The 19,795-nt window shown below is 49.1% G+C and overlaps 1 protein-coding gene across 1 annotated transcript; it reads left to right on the top strand.

Annotated features, from left to right (window-relative positions):
• Positions 1-1,799: 1,799 nt before the first annotated feature.
• Nudc (nuclear distribution C, dynein complex regulator) lies at positions 1,800-19,493 on the top strand. Its single transcript, XM_042688497.1, has 9 exons — positions 1,800-2,001; positions 6,246-6,323; positions 15,327-15,530; positions 15,624-15,689; positions 16,721-16,840; positions 16,929-17,123; positions 18,555-18,638; positions 18,734-18,852; positions 19,258-19,493. The coding sequence occupies exons 1-9, from the start codon at positions 1,921-1,923 to the stop codon at positions 19,307-19,309; spliced, it is 999 nt and encodes a 332-aa protein (XP_042544431.1). The 5' UTR covers positions 1,800-1,920; the 3' UTR covers positions 19,310-19,493.
• The last annotated feature ends 302 nt before the right edge of the window (positions 19,494-19,795 follow it).

Here is a 19,795-nt window from a genome sequence, read left to right on the forward strand (position 1 = left end):
ATTGTGCCTTCAACCTTTTTTCCACACTTCCCCTCACACCGCCCCTCCAGTGATGCTTTTTTTTTCTTCCAGTCATGGGGCTCGAACTCAGAGTCTGGACACTGTCCTTGGGCTTCTTTTTTGCTCAAGGCTAGCATTCTAGTGCCACTTGTTTTTTTTTTTTTTTTTCTGTTTATGTGGTGCTGAGGAATGGGACCCAGGGCTTCGTGCATGCTAGGCAAGAACTCTACTGCTAAGCCACACTCCAGCCCCCAGTGATGCCTTTCTCAAACTCCTCTGGATACTGAGCGTAGTCTAGCTGAAATGTTAGTACTCTGGTACAGGCTTCCTTTCTTCCCTTTTTTGCATCCTGAGAAGAGAAAGTGCTCCTTTCCTGAGTTCCCGTGTCACCTAGTCCACACCCCTGATAGAGCACTTTGCACATCGTGTCCTGATCAGCCATTTACCTGCTTTGGAGGGTTCAAATGTAAGGTGGAGTCAGAGGTTACTAGGGAAAATTGACGTTTCACCAAGAGGACTTGTTGAGCAACATTTATTATCTTGGTGAACTCACCAGGGTCCAAGATCAGGCCTTGGCCTCAGAGGGAAGAGTCACATACAAGTATCTGGGACTGATTTATAAAATCAGACGTCAGTTCAAGGCTAATCCCTCACCTCAGGTGAAGTGGATAGGGGGTGGATACTGGATTCAGGGTGTCCTGGTGTGTTAGTCAGTTTTCTGCTGCTGTAACCAAATATCTGAGAAAATGAACTCAGCTCAGCATGTTGCCACACACTAATAACCCCAGACTTTCAAGAGACTGAGGCAGGAGGATCATGAGTTCAGAGCCAGCCTAGGTAACATAGGAAGTTATAAAATTCTTCTCTCTCTCTCTCTCTCTCTCTCTCTCTCTCTCTCTCTCTCTCTCTCTCTCTCGCTATTTTAAATATCTGGTGCTGGTGGCTGTAATCCTAGCTACTCTGGAGGCTGAGATATCAGAATCTAAGCCAGGGTAAGAAAACTTATCTCCAATTAACCTGCAAAAGCCAGAAGGAAAGGTGTGCCTCAAGTGGTAGAGCACCAACCTTGAACCAAAAAAGCTAAAGGACAGCACCCAGGCCTTGAGCAATGTGCATACCAATGATGCCTGGTGGAATAAGTGATGATAGTAAAGAAGCAAGTGAGCCATTCTTTTTTTTTTTTTTTTGGGGGGGGGGTCCGGTCATGGGGCCTGAACTCTGGGCCTGGACGCTGTCCCTCAGCTCTTCAGCTCAAGGCTAGCGCTCTACCACTTGGGCCACAGCACCACTTCCAGCTTTTTTTCTTTTTGCCTATGTGGTGCTGAGGAATCGAACCCAGGGCCTCAGGCATGCAAGGCAAGCACTTTACTACTGAGTCACCTTCCCAGCCCCACAAGTGAGCCATTCTTAGGTACGTACCACCTTCTTTCTGGTCTCCATTGCCAAATATAGGTTTGGAAGAAATAACGACAAGAACTGTTAGTTCCACTGGTCTATATGCTAGGAGGTTGTTAGCAAGATGGGGGAGGGAAGCCTGTCCCTTCTTAACTTCAAACCTTGTCAGAATTAACCAAGGGCTTTCTAGAAGGCTCCAAAGCATTTGGTGACCATAGCAACTCAAGCCAAACTCGTAGGCTCTCGGTTCCGCCTACCGCTTCGTGGATGCGCTTGTTGATTGGTTCATCCAGCCGCCCAATGGTGAGCGAAGCGGGCTATTTCCCGCGCGGTGAATGGCCACTGGCCTGGGGGGAGAGGCGGGAGGAGGGAAGGCGGGCGGGCCTTGGCGGCCAGGCGCGGGCGTGTTTCCGGCTCCGCAGCGGAAGACTGAGTAGCGGAGCCGTTGGGCCGGACGCTACCGTGAGGGGCAGGAGAGCGCGGGTCTCGAGTGCGGAGATCGGGGCTTAGATCGGAACCGGAGCGATGGGCGGGGAGCAGGAAGAGGAGCGGTTCGACGGCATGTTGCTGGCCATGGCGCAGCAGCACGAGGGCGGCGTGCAGGAGGTAACCGCCCGCGCGGCCTCGGCCCTCAGGCCCGAGGCGCTGGCCCACCCAGCAGCCCCGGCGCGCCCGCCGCCCTGCCTCTGAGGGCCGAGGCCACCCCCCGCCCCGGGCGGCCTGGAGGGTTCCTGGGATCCCCAACGTTCTCACCCGCACTCCAGCTTCCGGTTGGGCCACCCTCGTCCCCTGGCGGGGCTCTGCCCCTTGGGTATCAGTTCCGGGCCTCTGGCACCCCTCCATAGTTACTGCTTTAATAATCCCAGCGCCCCGGAATTCCCCGGCCCCTCTCCCCGAGTCTTAGGGCCACCCCTACTTACACACACACACTCATGCTTCTGGTCCCCGACAAAAACTATCCAAGACGTGATTTACGTCCATCTAATCAAATGTGGAACCAGTCGGCTAAGTAGTGTGCGGGCTGGGAGGGGGGAAGGGGGAAGCACGTGGTCCTTTTCTGCCGTGAATGGAATAGACTTGTATTCACAACTAGGTTCCACCCCCTACAGATTGGCCGCATTTCTCTCCAAGTTACGGTTTGCGTGTCTGAGATGGAACTATGAATCCCAGTTTTGTCGATTTGTAGTGTCCTGAAGTTCATTCAGCATGGTGTTTTGTCTGGATTGTTTCACGTGGCCTAAACACTCATGAACCTGGATCTAGAGGATATAGTCCTTTGCCTTCTTGGAGCTAAAAAGAGCATTTCAAAAGTATAAATCATATTGGGTGACAAGGCCCAATAACACATGTGTATGAAGGATAAGAATCAACTGGCAGGCTGGTAACATCCTGAGTTCTACCCTCAGTATCCCAGAACCCTCAAGGCCTGTGAATGTGGCTTGTGGTAGAGTACTTGCCTAGCATGCCTGAAGCCCTGGGTTCAATTCCTCAGTATCACATAAACAGAAAAAGCCAGAAGTAGGGCTGTACCTCAAGTGGTACTGTGCTAGCCTTGAGCAAAAGAAGCTCAGGACAGTGCTCAGGCCCTGAGTTCAAGCCCCAGGACTGGCAAAAAAAAAAGAAGCCGGGTGCCAGTGGCTCATGCCTGTAATCCTAGCTACTCAGAAGGCTGAGATCTGAGGATCATGGTACAAAGCCAGCCTTGGCAGGAAAGTATGAGATACTCTTATCTCCAGTAAAACACTAGAAAACCGGAAGTGGTGCTGTGGCTCAAGCAGTAGAGCTCTCGGCTTGAGCTGAAGAGCGCACGGGCAGCACCCAAGCCCAGAGTTCAAGCCCCACGACCAACCAAAAAGAAAAAAGAAAAACCACCCAAAAGTACAGTTTAAAAAGCAAACTAGACAAGCACTGGTGGCTCACATCTGTAAAAATCCTTGTTACTTAGGAGGTTAAGATCTGAGGATAGTGATTGGAAGCTAGCCTAGGCAAGAAAGTCTTTGAGACTTTTTATCTTCAATAAACTACTCACAGAAAGCCACAAATGGCTGTGGCTCAAGTGGTAGAATGCTAGCCTTGAGCCAAAGAAACCTAGGGACAGGACCCAGGCCCAGAGTTAAAGCCGCAGAACCAGGGAAAAAATCCCCAGACTGGCACATACTCATTTATTAGTCTGTTTGTTTATTTGTGTTGGTCTCTGAGTTTTTCTACTCCAGGCTAGAACTCTATCACTTGACCCCAGCTCCACTTTTGGCTTTTTGGTGGTTAATTGGAGATGAGTCTCATGGACTTTTTGTGCCTGGACTGGCTTCAAACTGGGATCAGCCTCCTGAATAGGATTATAGGTGTGAGCCCTAGCTGTAATTTTTTTTTTTCTTTGTCAGTCGTGGGGCTTGAACTCTGGGCCTGGGCGCTGTCCCTCAGCTCTTCAGCTCAAGGCGAGCGCTCTACCACTTGAACTACAGCGCCACTTCCGGTTTTCTGGTGGTTTATTGGAGATAGGAGTCTCACGGTCTCTCCTGCTCCGGCTGGCTTTGAACCACGATCCTCAGATCTCAGCCTCCTGAGTAGCTAGGATTACAGGCGTGAGCCACCAGCGCCCGGCCCTAGCTGTAATTTTTAAAAATTATTAGCATATATGAGTTAAAAAAGGGGTGGCGTTCGTTTTTCCCCACATTTATACAATGTATTCCAATCTCACTTCCTTTATCTCACTTCCTTTACCTTCCTGAAACAATATCAGCAGGATTCATTGTTCCATTTTATTTTTTGGGTCTGGTCATGGGGCCTGAACTCTGGGCCTGGGTGCTGTCCCTCAGCTCTTCAGCTCAAGTCTAGCGCTCTACCACTTGAGCCACAGCACCACTTCCGGCTTTTTTCTTTTTGCTTATGTGGTGCTGAGGAATTGAACCCAGGGCCTCAGGCATGCAAGGCAAGCACTCTACCACTGAGCCACCTTCCCAGCCCCTCATTGTTCCATTTTTATACATGCAAATACTTCCATATTCAGGCTATAATTTTTTTCCCCTAACAGAGGTAGGAATGCCTATTTAAATAAGGCTAAAACCCTTATTGTATAAAGCAGCTTTGGAATAGCATGAGAGGGGTTTGCTGGTCCATCCAACAAGCCATTCACCGAGAAAAGACCAGGCTTCTTAGGCCCATTGCACTTTTCCCAATCTGGCAGATTTTGTGTGTCACTGGGGGCAAGTTTTCTTTTTCTGTTAGTTGTGGGGCCTGAATTCTGGGCCTGGGCACTGTCCCTCAGCACTTCACCTCAAGGCTAGCGCTCTACCATTTGAGATAAGCTCCACTTAAGGCTTTTTCTGCTTAAGTGGTGCTGAGGAATCAAACCCAGGGCCTCATGCATACAAGGCAAGCACTTTACCACCCAGCCACCTTCCCAGCCTGGGGGCAAGTTTTCATTGAGCTTTCCATTCTCAGTCTTTACCCCAGGTGCCTGGGGCAACCAAGGATTGCTAAACCCTTTGACATGTATAAATCTAATCTGCATGTATAAAAGGCTCCCTATCTTCAACTCCTAAATTGTTGAAACAAAATGGATTTGAGAGTGAATTTGTTTTTTGAGTGAATTGAAAGAATGTCTAGAAAGTATAGCCCTTGGTTCAGTTCTAGCATCCTTCTTAGGATCACTCCTTGTATGTGTTAACTAACCTTATGTCAACATGAGATTATTTCATTCATCAAGAATTTTATGAATGTGGGGCTGGGAAGGTGGCTCAGTGGTAGAGCTCTTGCCTTGCATGCACGAGGCTCTGGGTTCGATTCCTCAGCACCACATAAACAAAAAGAAAAAAGCCGGAATTGGCACTGTAGCTCAAGTGGTAAAGTGCTAGCCTTGAGCTGAAGAGCTGAGGGACAGTGCCCAGGCCCAACTGAAGAGCTGAGGGACAGTGCGCAGGCCCAGAGTCCAGGCCCCACGACTGGACCAAAAAGAAAAAAAAGAATTTTATGAATGTGTAAGACTTGAGAAGGTGTGCCAGTCTTAAGTAAGTTGAAAATGTAAGTGGGAAATGCATTAATATACTGAGCCTGCTGAACTATGTCATAGCTGAGCAATGTATACTGGCAGATAACTTTTCTTTAGTAGCTGAGTAGGAGCTGCAGCTCAGCTGCCCACCATTGCATGAGGGTATTGCTAGCCCAGGAGCAGATTATAACTGAAAGCAGGTTGCTTTCATATGATAGTGAAGTCCATAGGTTCTCAGGCAAATTATAATAAGTTGGGGTCTAGCTGAATTCTTTTTTTTTCTTTTTGGTCGGTTGTGGGGCTTGAACTCTGGGCCTGGACTCTGCCCCTCAGCTCTTCAGCTCAAGGTGAGCACTCTACCACTTGAGCCACAGCACCACTTCTGGTTTTCTGGTGGCTTATTGGAGATAGCAGTCTCAGGGCCTTTCCTGCCCGGGCTGGTTTTGAACCTTGATTCTCAGATCTCAGCCTCTTGAGTAGCCAGGATTACAGGAATGAGCCATCAGCACCCACTCTAGCTGAATTCTAAGCTGCCCACTCTAGCTGAATTCTAAACCACTGTTGTTGCCCTCACTTCAGATAAGAAGGATAACCTGGGGCTCAGGTTTCCTGCTTGTGAAGTGTTTGCAACCCTGCCAGTGGATTTCCTGCTGTGGGCCAGAAACTGCTAAGGGTTTACCCACAGTACATCATTTACTCCTCAGGATCCTAGAGCAAAGCCCCGCTGTAGTATAATATTAAGAAACTGCTCTAATCACCTAGCTAGAGTCTGTCAGTCTATTTAAATCCACGTACCTTCTTTCATCAGGGGCTTCCATCATGGCACCCCCATACCTTCAGTTGTCTCTCTTTTGTCTTTCAGCTTGTAAATACTTTCTTCAGCTTCCTTCGACGCAAAACAGACTTTTTCATTGGAGGAGAAGAGGGGATGGCAGAGAAGGTGAGTGTTGGATTCCTGTCCCTTGAGCTGTTGTGTTTTTGTAGAAGAAAAGCTCATCTGGCCTTCTGTGGCATGCCAGGAGGTTTGAGAAGTCAAGCTGTCAGTAGAGCCCACTCCTTGTTGCATAATTTCCTTACTTGTTTGCCATGTCTTCAGTAGTTTTATGAGAGGGGTAATGTTCATTATCCCCATTTTATAGATGAGGATGTTGACACAGGGATGTTTTGCATCCTGTGCAAGGTTTTGAGCTGAGCTGTAGGAGAAATTGGGATTGAAACCAGGATCTGTTGTGAGCCTCCCTTCTGTACTGCTTTTTTTTTTTGGTCTGTCGTAGGGCCTGAACTCTGGGCCTGGACACTATGCCTCAGCTCTTCAGTTCAAGGCTAGTGCTATACCACTTGAGCCATAGCACCACTTTTGACTTTTTCTGCTAATATGGTGCTGAGGAATCGAACTCAGGGCCGCATGCATGCTAGGCAAGCACTCTACCACTGCGCTACCTTCCCAGCCCCCTGTACTGCTGCTTTAAAAGGTGCAGGGGCTTGAACTTAAGCTTGGTTTGCTAGTTCATCTGGTGTTCTACTACTTGAACCATTCCTTCCCCCAGATTTTTTTTTTGGGGGGTCCGGTCGTGGGGCATGAACTCTGTGCCTGGGCATTGTCCCTCAGCTCTTCAGCTCAAGGCTAGCACTCTTATCACTTGAACCATGGCGCCACTTCCGGCTTTTTTCTTTTGGGGGGGGGAGTCCAGTCGTGGAGCCTGAAATCTGGGCCTGGGCGCTGTCCCTCAGCTCTTCAGCTCAAGGCTAGCGCTCTACCACTTGAGCCACAGCGCTACTTCCGGCTTTTTTCTTTTTTCTTATGTGGTTCTGAGGAATTGAACCCAGGGCCTCATGCATGGGAGACAAGCCTTCTACCACTGAGCCACCATCCCAGCCCAAGATTTTTTCTCAAAGCTGGCTTTTGTTTGTTTTTTTTTTGTCAGTTATGGGGCTTGAACTCTGCTTGGGCGCTGTCCCTCAGCTCTTCAGCTCAAGGCTAGCACTCTACCACTTGAGCCACAGTGCCACTTCAGTTCAAGGCTAGCACTCTACCACTTGAGCCACAGTGCCACTTCTGACTTTTTTCTTTTTCCTTATGTGGTGCTGAGGAATTGAACCCAGGGCCTCATGCATGAGAGGCAAGCACTCTACCACTGAGCCACCTTCCCAGCCCCGCCTCCCCCCCTCCCCCCCCAGATTTTTTTTGCCAGTCCCAAGGCTTGAACTCAGGGCCTAGGCATGGCCCTGAGTTTCTTTTGCCCAAGCACTCTACCATTTGAGCCACAGTGCTACTTCTGGCTTTTTCTGTGTATGTGGTGCTGAGGAATTGAATGTAGGGTTTCATGCATGCTAGGTAAGCACTCCACCATTGAGCCACCTTCCCAGCGCTCCCTCCCAGATTTTTGTTGGTTAGTTGGAGATCAAGCTTTATGGACTTTACCTTCTAAGCTCACTTTGAATTGCTAGTCTCAGGTCTTAGCCTTCTGTGAGTAGCCACTGGTGCGTGGCTCTACTTTGTGTGTTCTAATACTGGGCCTTGAACTCAGGACCTGGGTGCTTGCTGTCCTTTAGCTTTTTTTACTCAAGACTATTTTTTTTTTTTTTTTTTTTTGGTCGGTTGTGGGGCTTGAACTCTGGGCCTGGGTGCTGTCCCTCAGCTCTTCAGCTTAAGGTGAGCGCTCTACTACTTGAGCTACAGGGCCACTTCCGGTTTTCTGGTGGTTTATTGGAGATAGGAGTCTCACGGTCTCTCCTGCCTGGGCTGGCTTTGAACCGCGATCCTCAGATCTCAGCCTCCTGAGTAGCTAGGATTACAGGCGTGAGCCACCAGCACCCAGCTACTCAAGACTATTGATTTGCCACTTAAGCCATATCTCCACTTTCAGCTCTTTGATAGTTAATTGGACATAAGAGTCTCACGGACTTTCCTCCCCAAGCTAGCTTCAAATAGTGATCCTCAGATCTCTTGGCCTCCTAAGAAGCTAGAATACAGGATGAGAAACTGGCTTCATTTCAGTTCTTATACCAGCAACCCAGCGTTAACACATATCTCCTTAGGTTAAAGGTTCAGTACCATAAAACCACTCCCTTGACACAACAGTTAGGTCCCTCTTGTTTGTGACCAATGGGTTATAGTTCAGGGGCTCATACAACTTCCTTTGATTTAGTAATTTGCTAGAGTGACTCAAACTTGGGAAAGTGTTTTATTTACTGTAAAAGGTACATCTTCAGACTAGCCAGACAGAAGCATTGCATAGGGCCAAGATGGGAGGAGTAAAGCCTCCATACTCTCTAGGTTTGCTTCTCTCCCAGCATCTTGACACGTCCAGCAACCTAGAACTTCTCCAGGCCCTATGAGTTCCTTATGAAGGTTTTATTACATAGGCATGATTGACTAGATAATTGGCCACTGTGACTAATTTGATCCTCAGATACTGTCCCCCTCTGGGAAGTTGGCAAATGAGTTCGCAAGAGCCCACTTCTGATTCTGCTAGGTCTTTCTGGCAACCAGCCCAATCTTGAAACTCCATGTAGGGTTCCAATAAGAGCAGCTTAATTAGAGCAAAAAAGTTCCTGTCACTCAGGAAATTAGGAGCTCTATGTCAGGAGCCTGGGACAGACCACACAAATATTACTGTTTCTTGTTGGGTCTCAGATCCTCATGGTGTCATTAATGTTTCTTTTCTTTCTTTTTTTTTTTGTCTGTCATGGGGCTTGAACGCTGGGCTTGGGTGCTATCCCTCAGCTCTTCAGCTTAAGGTGAGCGCTCTACCACTTGAGCTACAGCACCACTTCCAGTTTTCTAGTGGTTTATTGGAGACAAGAGTCTCATGGACTTTCCTTGCCCGGGCTGGCTTTGAACCTTGATCCTCAGATCTGAGCCTCCTGAGTAGGTAGGATTACAGGCTTGAGCCATGGCGCCCAGCTTTTTTTTTTTTGGTCGGTTGTGGAGCTTGAATTCTGGGCGTGGGCGCTGTCCCTCAGCTCTTCAGCTCAAGGCGAGCGCTCTACCGCTTGAGCTACAGTACCACTTCCAGTTTTTTAGTGTTTTATTGGAGATAAGAGTCTCAGGGAGGGCTGGGAAGGTGGCTCAGTGGTAGAGTACTTGCCTTGCATGCCTGAGGCCCTGGGTTCGATTCCTCAGCACCACATAAGCAAAAAGAAAAAAGCCGGAAGTGACGCTGTGGCTCAAGTGGTAGAGCGCTAGCCTTGAGCTGAAGAGCTGAGGGACAGCGCCCAGGGCCAGGGTTCAGGCCCCACGACCGGACCCAAAAAAAAAAGAGTCTCAGGGACTTTCCTGCCTGGGCTGGCTTTGCACTGTGATCCTCAGATCTCAGCTTCCTTAGTAGCCCGGCTCATTTAATGTTTCTTTTTTTTTTTTTTTTTTTTTGGGTCCAGTTGTGGGGCTTGACCTCTGGGCCTGAGCGCTGTCACTCAGCTCTTCAGCTCAAGGCTAGTGCTCTACCACTTGAGCCACAGCGCCACTTCCGGCTTTTTTTTTTTCTTTTTGGTTTATGTGGTGCTGAGGAATCGAACCCAGGGCCTCATGCATGCAAGGCAAGCCTCTACCACTGAGCCACCTTCCCCGCCCTCATTTAATGTTTCTTTGTCCTTTGGATTCTCTGTTTTTGTTTGTTGGTTGTAGGGAATGAACTCTGGACTTGGGTGCTGTCCCTCAGCCCTTCAGCTCAAGGAGATTGCTCTACCCCTTGAACCACAGCTCCACTTCTGATTTTCTGGCCGTTTATTGGAGATAAGAGTCTCATGGAGGGGGCTGGAAAGGTGGCTCAGTGGTATATGCTTGCCTTGCATGCATGAGACCTGGGTTCGATTCCTCAGCACCACATAAACAAAAATCCAGAAGTGGTGCTGTGGCTCAGTAGTTAATTGGAGATAGAGTCTTGAGGACTTTGCTTCCCTGGCAGTTCTCAGCCTCCTTGGTAGCTAGGATTCCAGGCATGAGCCACTGACCCCTTGTAAGGATTCACATTTTAATAAAAACTTCCATAAAATTCTCTCTTCAGCCAAATTTGTGTGGTGCTCTGCTCTGAGTGTTAGAAAGGTGTATTAGTCAAGGACCATGAGTCATAGGCCTGATCATTCTTTTCAAAAGGGAAGGCACTGTCAGTGAACTTGAGGTACAGTTCTTGGAGTTTGGGAAGGCGAAGGCCACTTTAGTTAATATCATGAAAGGTTTGCAGGGGGTGCGGCCTCTGAACAACCTCAAAGCCCCAGTGGGATCAGGACAGCCCCAAGGTGGGCAGAAGATGTCCCAGGTGTGGGAGGCATAGAACAAGCCAGTGGCAGGAAAAGAACTACAGAAGGAAAGTGTGAATCCCCAGGGAGGGGGTAGTGCCCAGCCCACACAAATTCACTCTGATCTGGAGGGGTCATCAAGGAGTAGGCTAGGCAGAAGAACCCAGGCAGGAGTGGGATTTGCATTGTAGGGGAGCTGTGGGCTGTTCTGATCCACAGCTACTGTTTATACCTATCTGGTTGTTGGTGGCTCACACCTGTACTACTCGCTAATCAGGAGGCTGAGATCTTAGGATTTTGGTTCAAAGACAGCCTGGGCAGGAAAGTCCGTAACAGTTATCTCCCAATTAACCACCAGAAAATTGGAAGTTGTGCTGTGACTCAAGTGGTAGATCGCTTATCTTTTTTTTTTTTTTTGGGTCTGGTCATGGGGCCTGAACTCTGGGCCTGGGTGCTGTCCCTCAGCTCTTCAGCTCAAGGCTAGCACTCTACCACTTGAGCCACAGCGCCACTTCCGGCTTTTTTCTTTTTGCTTATGTGGTGCTGAGGAATTGAACCCAGGGCCTCAGGCATGCAAGGCAAGCGCTCTACCACTGAGCCATCCTCCCAGCCCTAGATCACTTATCTTGAGCTGAAGAGCAGTAGGACAGTGCCCAGGTCCAGAATTCAAGCCCCATGACCAACAAAAATAAATAAAAAAAAATTGGTTCAGCTGAATGTTCACAGAAGCTATCCTCTGTCCTAGGATGGGAAACGGGCAAGAAGAAGTTGCCTCAGGGAACTAGCTTCTTGGTAAGGCTGGTTAGGCCTTCTGGGTAAGACTAAATGTACCATTCCAGCCCAGTGGTCTCTGACATGTGAAGATGAATGGGGGGGGGGTGGGGGTGGGACAGGACTAGAGGCAGAATTGCTGGGGTATGAAGGAATTCAGCCAGATCTCTGCTGAGAATCCTCGCCAATATTACTTACCATTTGTATCACCTCCCTAGGTGGCCTGATGCCTTGGGTTCAGTTTAAATTATTTGGAAGTCTACCCTAGCCCGTCTGGTAGGAACCATCTATTTAAGTCATCTAGCCTGGTGGAGGAGGGCATGTGCTTACTTATGCCACTTCACTCCCCCCATCCCTCCTAAAGAGGTGTCAGTCATCCAGCCTGGTGGAGGAGAGCCTGTGCTCACTTGTACCATCCCACCCTTTCCCTCTGCCCTTCCTAAAGAGGCATCTGTGACTACATTGAAGTCTCTGGGTTGGTTCCTCCAGGGAGGCAGAAATACAGGATGACCATCGGTGGGAGGGGACTGGGAGGAAAGGTCAGAAGCTGCTGTGATTGGCCTTGACTCTCCCTAGTTGTTCAGTTCTGCCCTCATTTAACCTCCAGGAGTTCCACAGGACTAGGACAAATGGTATGTGACATGATTCACTGGGGCTGGGAGAGGGGAGGGCCCTGTTCCTGCCTCCCCTTGGCCACAAGTTGGCAAATGGCTTGAGTTCAAGGTCCTTCTGATTAGGACAAAGCCCTGTGGTAGATCAGATTCTGAGGAGCAGTTACCTTATGACCTAATGTTTCTCTCTTTTTTTGTCAGTCATGGAGCGTGAACTCAGGGCCTGGGCACTGTCCCTGAGTTCTTTCACTCAAGACTAGAGCTCTACCACTTTGAGCCACGGCTCCACTTCCAGTTTTCTGGAAGTTAATTGGAGATGAGAATCTCATGGACTTTTCTTTTTTTTTTGCCGGTCGTGGGGCCTGAACTCTGGGCCTGGGCGCTGTCCCTCATCTCTTCAGCTCAAGGATAGTGCTCTACCACTTAAGCCACAGCGCCACTTCCAGCTTTTTCTGCTTATGTGGTGCTGAGGAATCGAACCCAGGGCCTCATGCATGCAAGACAAGCACTCTACCACTGAGCCACTTTGCCAGCCCCTCTCATGGACTTTTCTATCTGGGCTGGCTTTGAACTGTGATCCTCAGATCTCAGCCTCCTGAATAGCTAAGATTATAGTCACCAGTGTCTAGCTAGTACATGTTTCTCTTGATGGCAGACCTTTGGGTTTCTTGCCACCCCCTTTGTTAACTTACATGCTTGGTAGGAGAGGGGAGCTTTTGGTACCCATTTTTTTTTTCTCGCAAAGATGAGGTATATTCCATTGTGGTGTTGGGGCTGAGGGGTTGGGAATAATGCTATGGATGCTCACAGGTGAATGCAAACCCTCAGGTACTTGGCAGCACCCTAGATCTTGGAGCTCATGGGTGATCCTGTGCTGAGCCCTTTCCTTCTTTCCTTCCTCCAGCTGTGGGTCAGAGATGCTTAGAAGATGGTTTATTGACCACTGATCACCTGGTGAGTGCCCTGTAGGGCCTCTCTCTAGGTGTACACATTTTTGAGTGTGTGCCATGTGGGTGGCCACCCACTTGCTGAAGGACAAGGTATAACCCAAGAGACACTTGGGCTGGTTCTAGATAGTGAGTAGGAGCTTGCCATGTGACTTGGGAGTGGGGCAGATTAATTCTAGGCAAAGAACAGCATACTCCAAGGTTGCTTTTAGACAGGCAGAGAGATTACCTCAGGGTCACACTCTAGTGTTTCTGATTTTGTAGGTCTGGGGTAGGGTCCAAAAATTGGTTTATTTTTTTTACAGTTTTTTTTTCCCCCCAGTCCTGGGGTTTCAACTCAGAGCCTGGGCACTGCCTCTGAGCTTCATTTGCTCAAGGTTAGTACTCTACCACTTGAGCCACAGTGTCACTTACATCTTTTTCTGTTTATGTGGTACTGAGGAATTGAATCCATGGCTTCATGCATGCTAGGCAAGCACTCTACCATAGGCCACATTCCCAGCCCTCTAGTTTTTTGTTTGTTTGTTTGTTTTTGTTTTTGAGGCAGGGTCTCACTATGTAGCTCAGGGTAATCTGGAACTCAAAATCCTTCTGCCTCCTGTGTACTGAAATTAAAAACCTGGCAGCACCATGCCTGGTTGAGATTTAGCATTTTAAATCATTTCATGGGTGCTGATGCTGCAAGTGAGGGGAGCTCAGTGGAAGCTTCTGGCTTCTAGCAGAGAGAGGGTCTCCCACTCCTGCTAGCTGACCCCCCACAGCCCAGACAGTCGAAATGAGCACTTTACATGTCCCTTTGACAAGATAAGGATTGTGTCAGACTTAGAAGCAGTTATTCACTTCTCTGAGGCTACCTAGTCAGGTAGTGACAGGCAACTAGATTAGTCCTTGGGGGACCAGGGGTGGGGGGTTGGGGGGTAAGGGGAGCAGCTTGAACTCAGGTCCTGGGTGCTGTCTCTTAGGTTTTTTACTCCAGACTAGTGCTCTACTACTTCAGCCATGACTCTAGTTCCAGCTTTTTTTTTTTTTTTTTTGCTGGTTCTGGCCTCTGGGCCTGGGCGCTGTCCCTTAGCTCCTTTTGCTCAAGGCCAGCTCTCTACCACTTGCGCCACAGCTCTGTCTCTGGCTTTTTCTGTCATTAATTGAAGGTAAGTGTTTTATGGACTTTGCTGCCCACGCTCACTTTGAGCTGTGGTCCTCAGATCTCAGCCTCCTGAGTAGCTAGGATTTGTAGATATGAGCTACCAGTTCGTGGCTACTTCCAGCTTTTTGCTAGTTGATTGGAGATTTGTCTGCCTGGGCTGGGTTCTAACCAGGCTTAGTTCTCAGATCTCAGCCTTCTGACTAGTTGGGTTTATAGGTATGAACCACCAAAGCAATTGTAATTGGTAGTTTGCTCTCTGGAGAAGGGGAAAATAGCCTTTCTGGATCAAGAGTTGTCCAGCTGGGGTTGTACTCTGAAGACAGGATAACATTCAGGGAAGAAGGTAGGCAGAGGCTTGAGAGCCTAGAAAAGGTTTTTTGTTGTTGGTGGTAGTGGTTGTGGGGCTTGAACTCTGGGCCTGAGCATTGTCCCTCAGCTCTACCACTTGAGCCACAGCACCACTTCCGGTTTTCTGGGGGTTTATTGGAGATAAGAGTTTCATGGACTTTCCTGCCTGAGCTGGCTTTGAACTGGGATCCTCAGATCTCAGCCTCCTGAGTAGCTAGGATTACAGGCGTGAGCCACTGGCACCCAGCTGAAAAGGGCTTTTTGTTTTTGGACAGTCCTGGGGCTTGAACTCAGGCTCTGGGCATTGTCCCTGAGCTTCTTTTTTTTCTTTTTTTTTTTTCTTTTTTTTGGGTCTGGTTGTGGGGCCTGAACTCTGGGCCTGGGCGTTGTCCCTCAGCTCTTCATCTCAAGGCTAGCGCTCTACCACTTGAGCCACAGCACCACTTCCAGCTTTTTTTTTCTGCTTAAGTGGTGCTGAGGAATCGAACCCAGGGCCTCATTCATGCAAGGCAAGCGCTCTACCACTGAGCTACCTTCCCAGCCTTCCCAGCCCCCCCCCCCAGCTTCTTACTCAAGGTCAGCATTCTGCTACTTGAGCCACAGTGCCACTTGTGGCTTTTTCTGTTTATGTGGTACTGAGGAATTGAACCCAGGGCTTCATGAAAGCTAGGCAAACACTCTACCACTAAGCCACATTCCCAGCCCTAGAAAAACTTTTTAGGAGTGCTTTACTTCTTTATTGTAGCTAATACCAGTTGAGCTAGCAGCATTGCTGTGTTCATTGTAGTGTTCTCATTTTGCAGATTAGGAAACTGATATTGCATAGTGTTTTCTCAGGTTCCAGGCCTTGGGAATGTCCTCATCATCTTTTCTGCCTTCCTTAGCTCATTACACAGACCTTTAACCAACACAACCAGTTGGCACAGAAGGCCCGGCGAGAGAAGCGAGCTCGGCAGGAGTCTGAGCGGCGGGAGAAGGCAGAGCGTGCAGCCAGGCTGGCCAAGGAAGCCAAGGCAGAGACCCCTGGGCCACAGATCAAGGAGCTGACTGATGAGGAGGCTGAGAGGCTGCAGCTGGAGATTGACCAGGTGAGATTTGGTGTCCCTCCTCCACGCCCCTCCCCCACTCCCGTTACCCTGGAAAGTGGGGCCCTGTTGCCAACTGTGTGCTCTTTGCTATAGAAAAAGGATGCGGAGAATCATGAGGCCCAGCTCAAGAACGGCAGCATTGGCTCACCAGGAAAGCAGGTGAGATGGATTGGAGAAAAGAATTCCGGCCAAGCAGAAGCTTGGGAACCATCCTTCCTTTTTCTCCTTAAAGCCTTTGTTTGCCTTTCCCTGCCCTCAGCTTTGAATTCTCCCCATACTTCAGGAACCTATTTAGGGGCATGGAACAAATGAATTTGGATTAAAAATAATAATAACGGGAAGTGGTGCTGTGGCTCAAGTGCTTAGTGCTAGCCTTGAGCTGAAGAGCTGAGGGACAGTGTCGAGGCCCTAAAGTTCAAACCCCACAACTGACCAAAAAATAAAAAAAATAAAGCCACTGGCTTTAAACCTTGGCAGGAAAGCCCAAGAGCCAGAGAAGGTTCTGGCTGTGCAATTACCATCTAAACTGGCTGAGGTCTGTGGGGGCCAACTCAAATGTGATAGTCTGAATTCTTTGCAGGCAAAAATTAGAATCCAGCTGGGCACTGGTGGCTCACGCTTGTAATCCTAGCTTCTCAGGAGGCTGAGATCTGGGATCACAGTTCAAAGCCAGCCTGGAGAGGAAAGTCTGTGAGACTTTTACCTCCAATTAACCACCAGAAAATGAGAAGTGGCGCTGTGGCTCAAAGTGGTAGAGTGCTCGCCTTGAACTGAAGAGCTCAGGGTCAGTGCCTAGGCCAAGTTGAAGCTCCATGACTGACAAAAAATTAGAATCCTGTGTGTGTGTGTGTGTGTCCGCACCAATCAGGGACAGGGCCTGGCCTCTGTCCCTGAGCCTTTTTGTGCTCAAGGCTAGCACCTATCACTTGAGCCACAGTGCCACTTCTGCCTTTTTCTGTGTATATGGTACTGTGGAATCGAACCCAGGGCAATGCTAGGCAAGCACTCTACCACTAAGCCACATTCCCAGCCCCAGAATCCAGTTTTACTTCTGGACCAGGTCATTGCCTGCCACAGTGTGGGCAAGGGCCAGTTCTGTTTTGTGGTTGTGTACCCCGTGCCAGCCCTGGGCTTGGCGCAGTGGGATCCAATCTGTTTTTGTCAAGTAAGTGGCCCCTGACTGTGAACAGGATGCTGAGGAAGAAGAGGAGGAGGAAGATGAGAAGGACAAAGGAAAACTGAAGCCCAATCTAGGCAATGGGGCTGATCTGCCCAATTACCGCTGGACCCAGACCCTGTCGGAGCTGGATGTGAGTTGATGGCTGGTGCTGGGGGTGGAGGTTTGGGAACCAACCTAGAGACTTGGCAGTCTCTAGAGGGCTTTCTGTGTCCATGCAGCTGGCAGTGCCCTTCCCTGTCAACTTCCGGCTGAAGGGAAAGGATGTGATAGTGGATATCCAGCGGCGTCACCTCCGGGTGGGGCTCAAGGGGCAGCCAGCAGTGATTGATGGGGAGCTGTACAATGAGGTGAAGGTGGAGGAAAGCTCATGGCTCATTGAGGATGGCAAGGTGGTGACGGTGCATCTGGAGAAGGTATGTGAGATCCACAGACTCAGGGCATGCTGGGGCCTTGTGGAAATAACTTACTCCCACAAGATTTTTTTTTTTTTTTTGATCAGTTGTGGGGCCTGAACTCTGGGCCTGGGCACTGTCCCTCAGCTCTTCAGCTCAAGGCTAGTGCTCTACCACTTAAGCCACAGCACCACTTCCAGTTTTTTCTGCTTATGTGGTGCTGAGAAATCAAACCCAGGACCTCATACATACAAGGCAAGCACTCTACTACTGAGCCATCTTCCCAGTCCTTTAAAACAATCTGTCCTGGTTTGGGTCAAGAAAAAGATTCGGGGCTGGGAAGGTGGCTTTTGGGGTACTGCTTGTGTTTTCTGGCTTAGCATGTTACTCTAGCATCTTGCCTTTCATGTTGAATGACCACCCATGATCAGCTGTGTACTTTTTTCTTTTCTCATCACACTGGTAAGGCTTTTGTTTATTTTGCCAGTCCTGGGGCGTGAACTCAGGGCCTGGGCACTGTCCCTGAGCTTCTTTTGTTCAAGGCTAGCACCCTACCACTGAGCCACAGTGCCACTTCTGGCACTTTCTGTTTATGTGGTATCAAGAAATCGAACCTAGGGCTTGATCCATTCTAAACAGGTTCTCTACCACTAAGCCACATCCCAGCTCTTGTTTTTGTGCCAGTTTGGGACTTTAATTCCATGCCTAGGTACTGTCCCTGAGCTTTTTTGCTCAAGGGTAGTGTTTTAACAGTTGAGACACAGCTTCACTTCTGGCTCTTTTTGGTGCTTAATTGGAGATGAGTCACATAAACTTTCCTACCCATGCTGGCTTTGAACCATGATTGTGATCTCAGCCTGAGTAGCTTGGATTACAGGCATAAGCTACCAGTACCAGCTGTGTGAGTGTGTGCATGCATGTGTATGCACCACTGTTAGGGCTTGTGCTCAGGACTTCATGTAATCACTTAGCTTTTTTTGTTGAAGGTTGGATGTTGTACGACTTGAGCCACACTTCTATTTCAAGTTTTTTGCTGGTTATTAGAAGTAGAGTCTCATGTAGTTTTCTTTCCAGATTAGTTTTGAACCATGATCCTCTGATCTCAAAGCCCCTGGAGTAGCTAGGATTATAGGCATGAGCTACCAGCACCCAGCTTATCACACCAACTTGTAACCGTGAGCTTCCTCGTCTCTCCCAGCTCTGGAAAGGCGAGGATTATAGGCATGAGCTACTAACACTCAGCTTATTACCCCAATTTGTAACTGAGCTTCCTTGTTATCTCTTCCAGCTCTGGAAAGGCTGAGGTCTGGCTTCTTTTTACTCCTGATCTCAGTATAGACCTGTGTGGGTCTTAGGTGCAAAATGTGGATGGCTCTGGAAGGGTTGAGTGGTGGTGATTCCTGATCACAAAGTGAACCCCTTCCAACTCCTTGGGTGTCTTCCTTTTCCTAGATTAATAAGATGGAGTGGTGGAGTCGCTTGGTGTCCAGTGACCCTGAGATCAATACCAAAAAGATCAACCCTGAGAACTCTAAGGTGAGCCCTGACCAGGTGGGGAAGCTGGAGCAAGCAGGGGCGAGGAGGGCCCGAAGTGGTCATCAACTTTCATCCATCCTGGTCTTTGTCTCCAGCTATCAGACCTGGACAGTGAGACACGCAGCATGGTAGAAAAAATGATGTACGATCAGAGACAGAAGTCCATGGGGCTGCCCACCTCAGATGAGCAGAAGAAACAGGAAATTCTGAAGAAGTAAGCAACTTAAGGACTGAGACATGGGGAGGATGGGTGCTGGGGGCTTACACCTGGATAACAGCAGGGAGTAGGGTGAATAGTTGCTGAGCAGGCCTTGAGAGCTGCCTGCCGCCTTTGAGCATGAGCCAGCTAAGTTTATGGCCTTATGGCCTTGGTTTGCTTACCCTAATCACTCATTAGGTCATCCTGAGGGGGCAAGGACAGCTTTTGCAAGGGGGTAACTGGTGATCATCACCCCCTACAGGCAAACAGTACCAGTGTTGCCCCTCAGATACCTGGGACTCTGCCTGGCCTGGCTCTAGATTATTCGGGGCTCTGAAGAGAACAGACATCTGTGTGGGGACAGTGGATTAGCCTGAGGGGGGACAGCCTGTTTCACCCTCTTCTTTCATTCTCTTCCAGGTTCATGGATCAGCATCCAGAGATGGACTTCTCCAAGGCCAAATTCAACTAGCTCCCAAACTCTTGGGGCTGAGCCCCCAGCGATCCAACTTCCTTTCCTATCCTTCTTGGGACTTGGGAGCCTCAGGACTGGGCCAGGCATGTGGGTCCCAAGGTATCATGAGAGAAGGGCTGAGGCCTCCAGGGTCTTGTCCTCCCCAGTTGGTCTTCTGTTACACATTAAAGCTATTTACCCAGCTCTGTGTCCTCTCTCTTCCCTCTGGCTGCTGCTGGAGCTAGGGTTTTGGCTTCTAGCCCAGATAGTGCCATGTGACTTAGGGCAGGCCCTTCTAGGGCCTCCATTTCTCATTACTTAAGAGGAAGTAGTAGGGCAAGGCGTCTGTAGTTCTGAGCAAAGGTGTGTTTTTGCCTGTGAAGACTAGAATGTGTCTGATTCTCAAAGGGGCCTATGACTCAGAAAAGACCACTTAGATGCCTTCCTACCTACCCCATCCCTGAACTAAATGTTTTTAAACTATAAACTTTTCAGAGGCAGAAG

This window comes from Dipodomys spectabilis, unplaced genomic scaffold, assembly GCF_019054845.1.
Source record: "Dipodomys spectabilis isolate Male_0828 unplaced genomic scaffold, ASM1905484v1 ptg000118l, whole genome shotgun sequence".
Lineage (NCBI taxonomy): Eukaryota > Metazoa > Chordata > Mammalia > Rodentia > Heteromyidae > Dipodomys > Dipodomys spectabilis.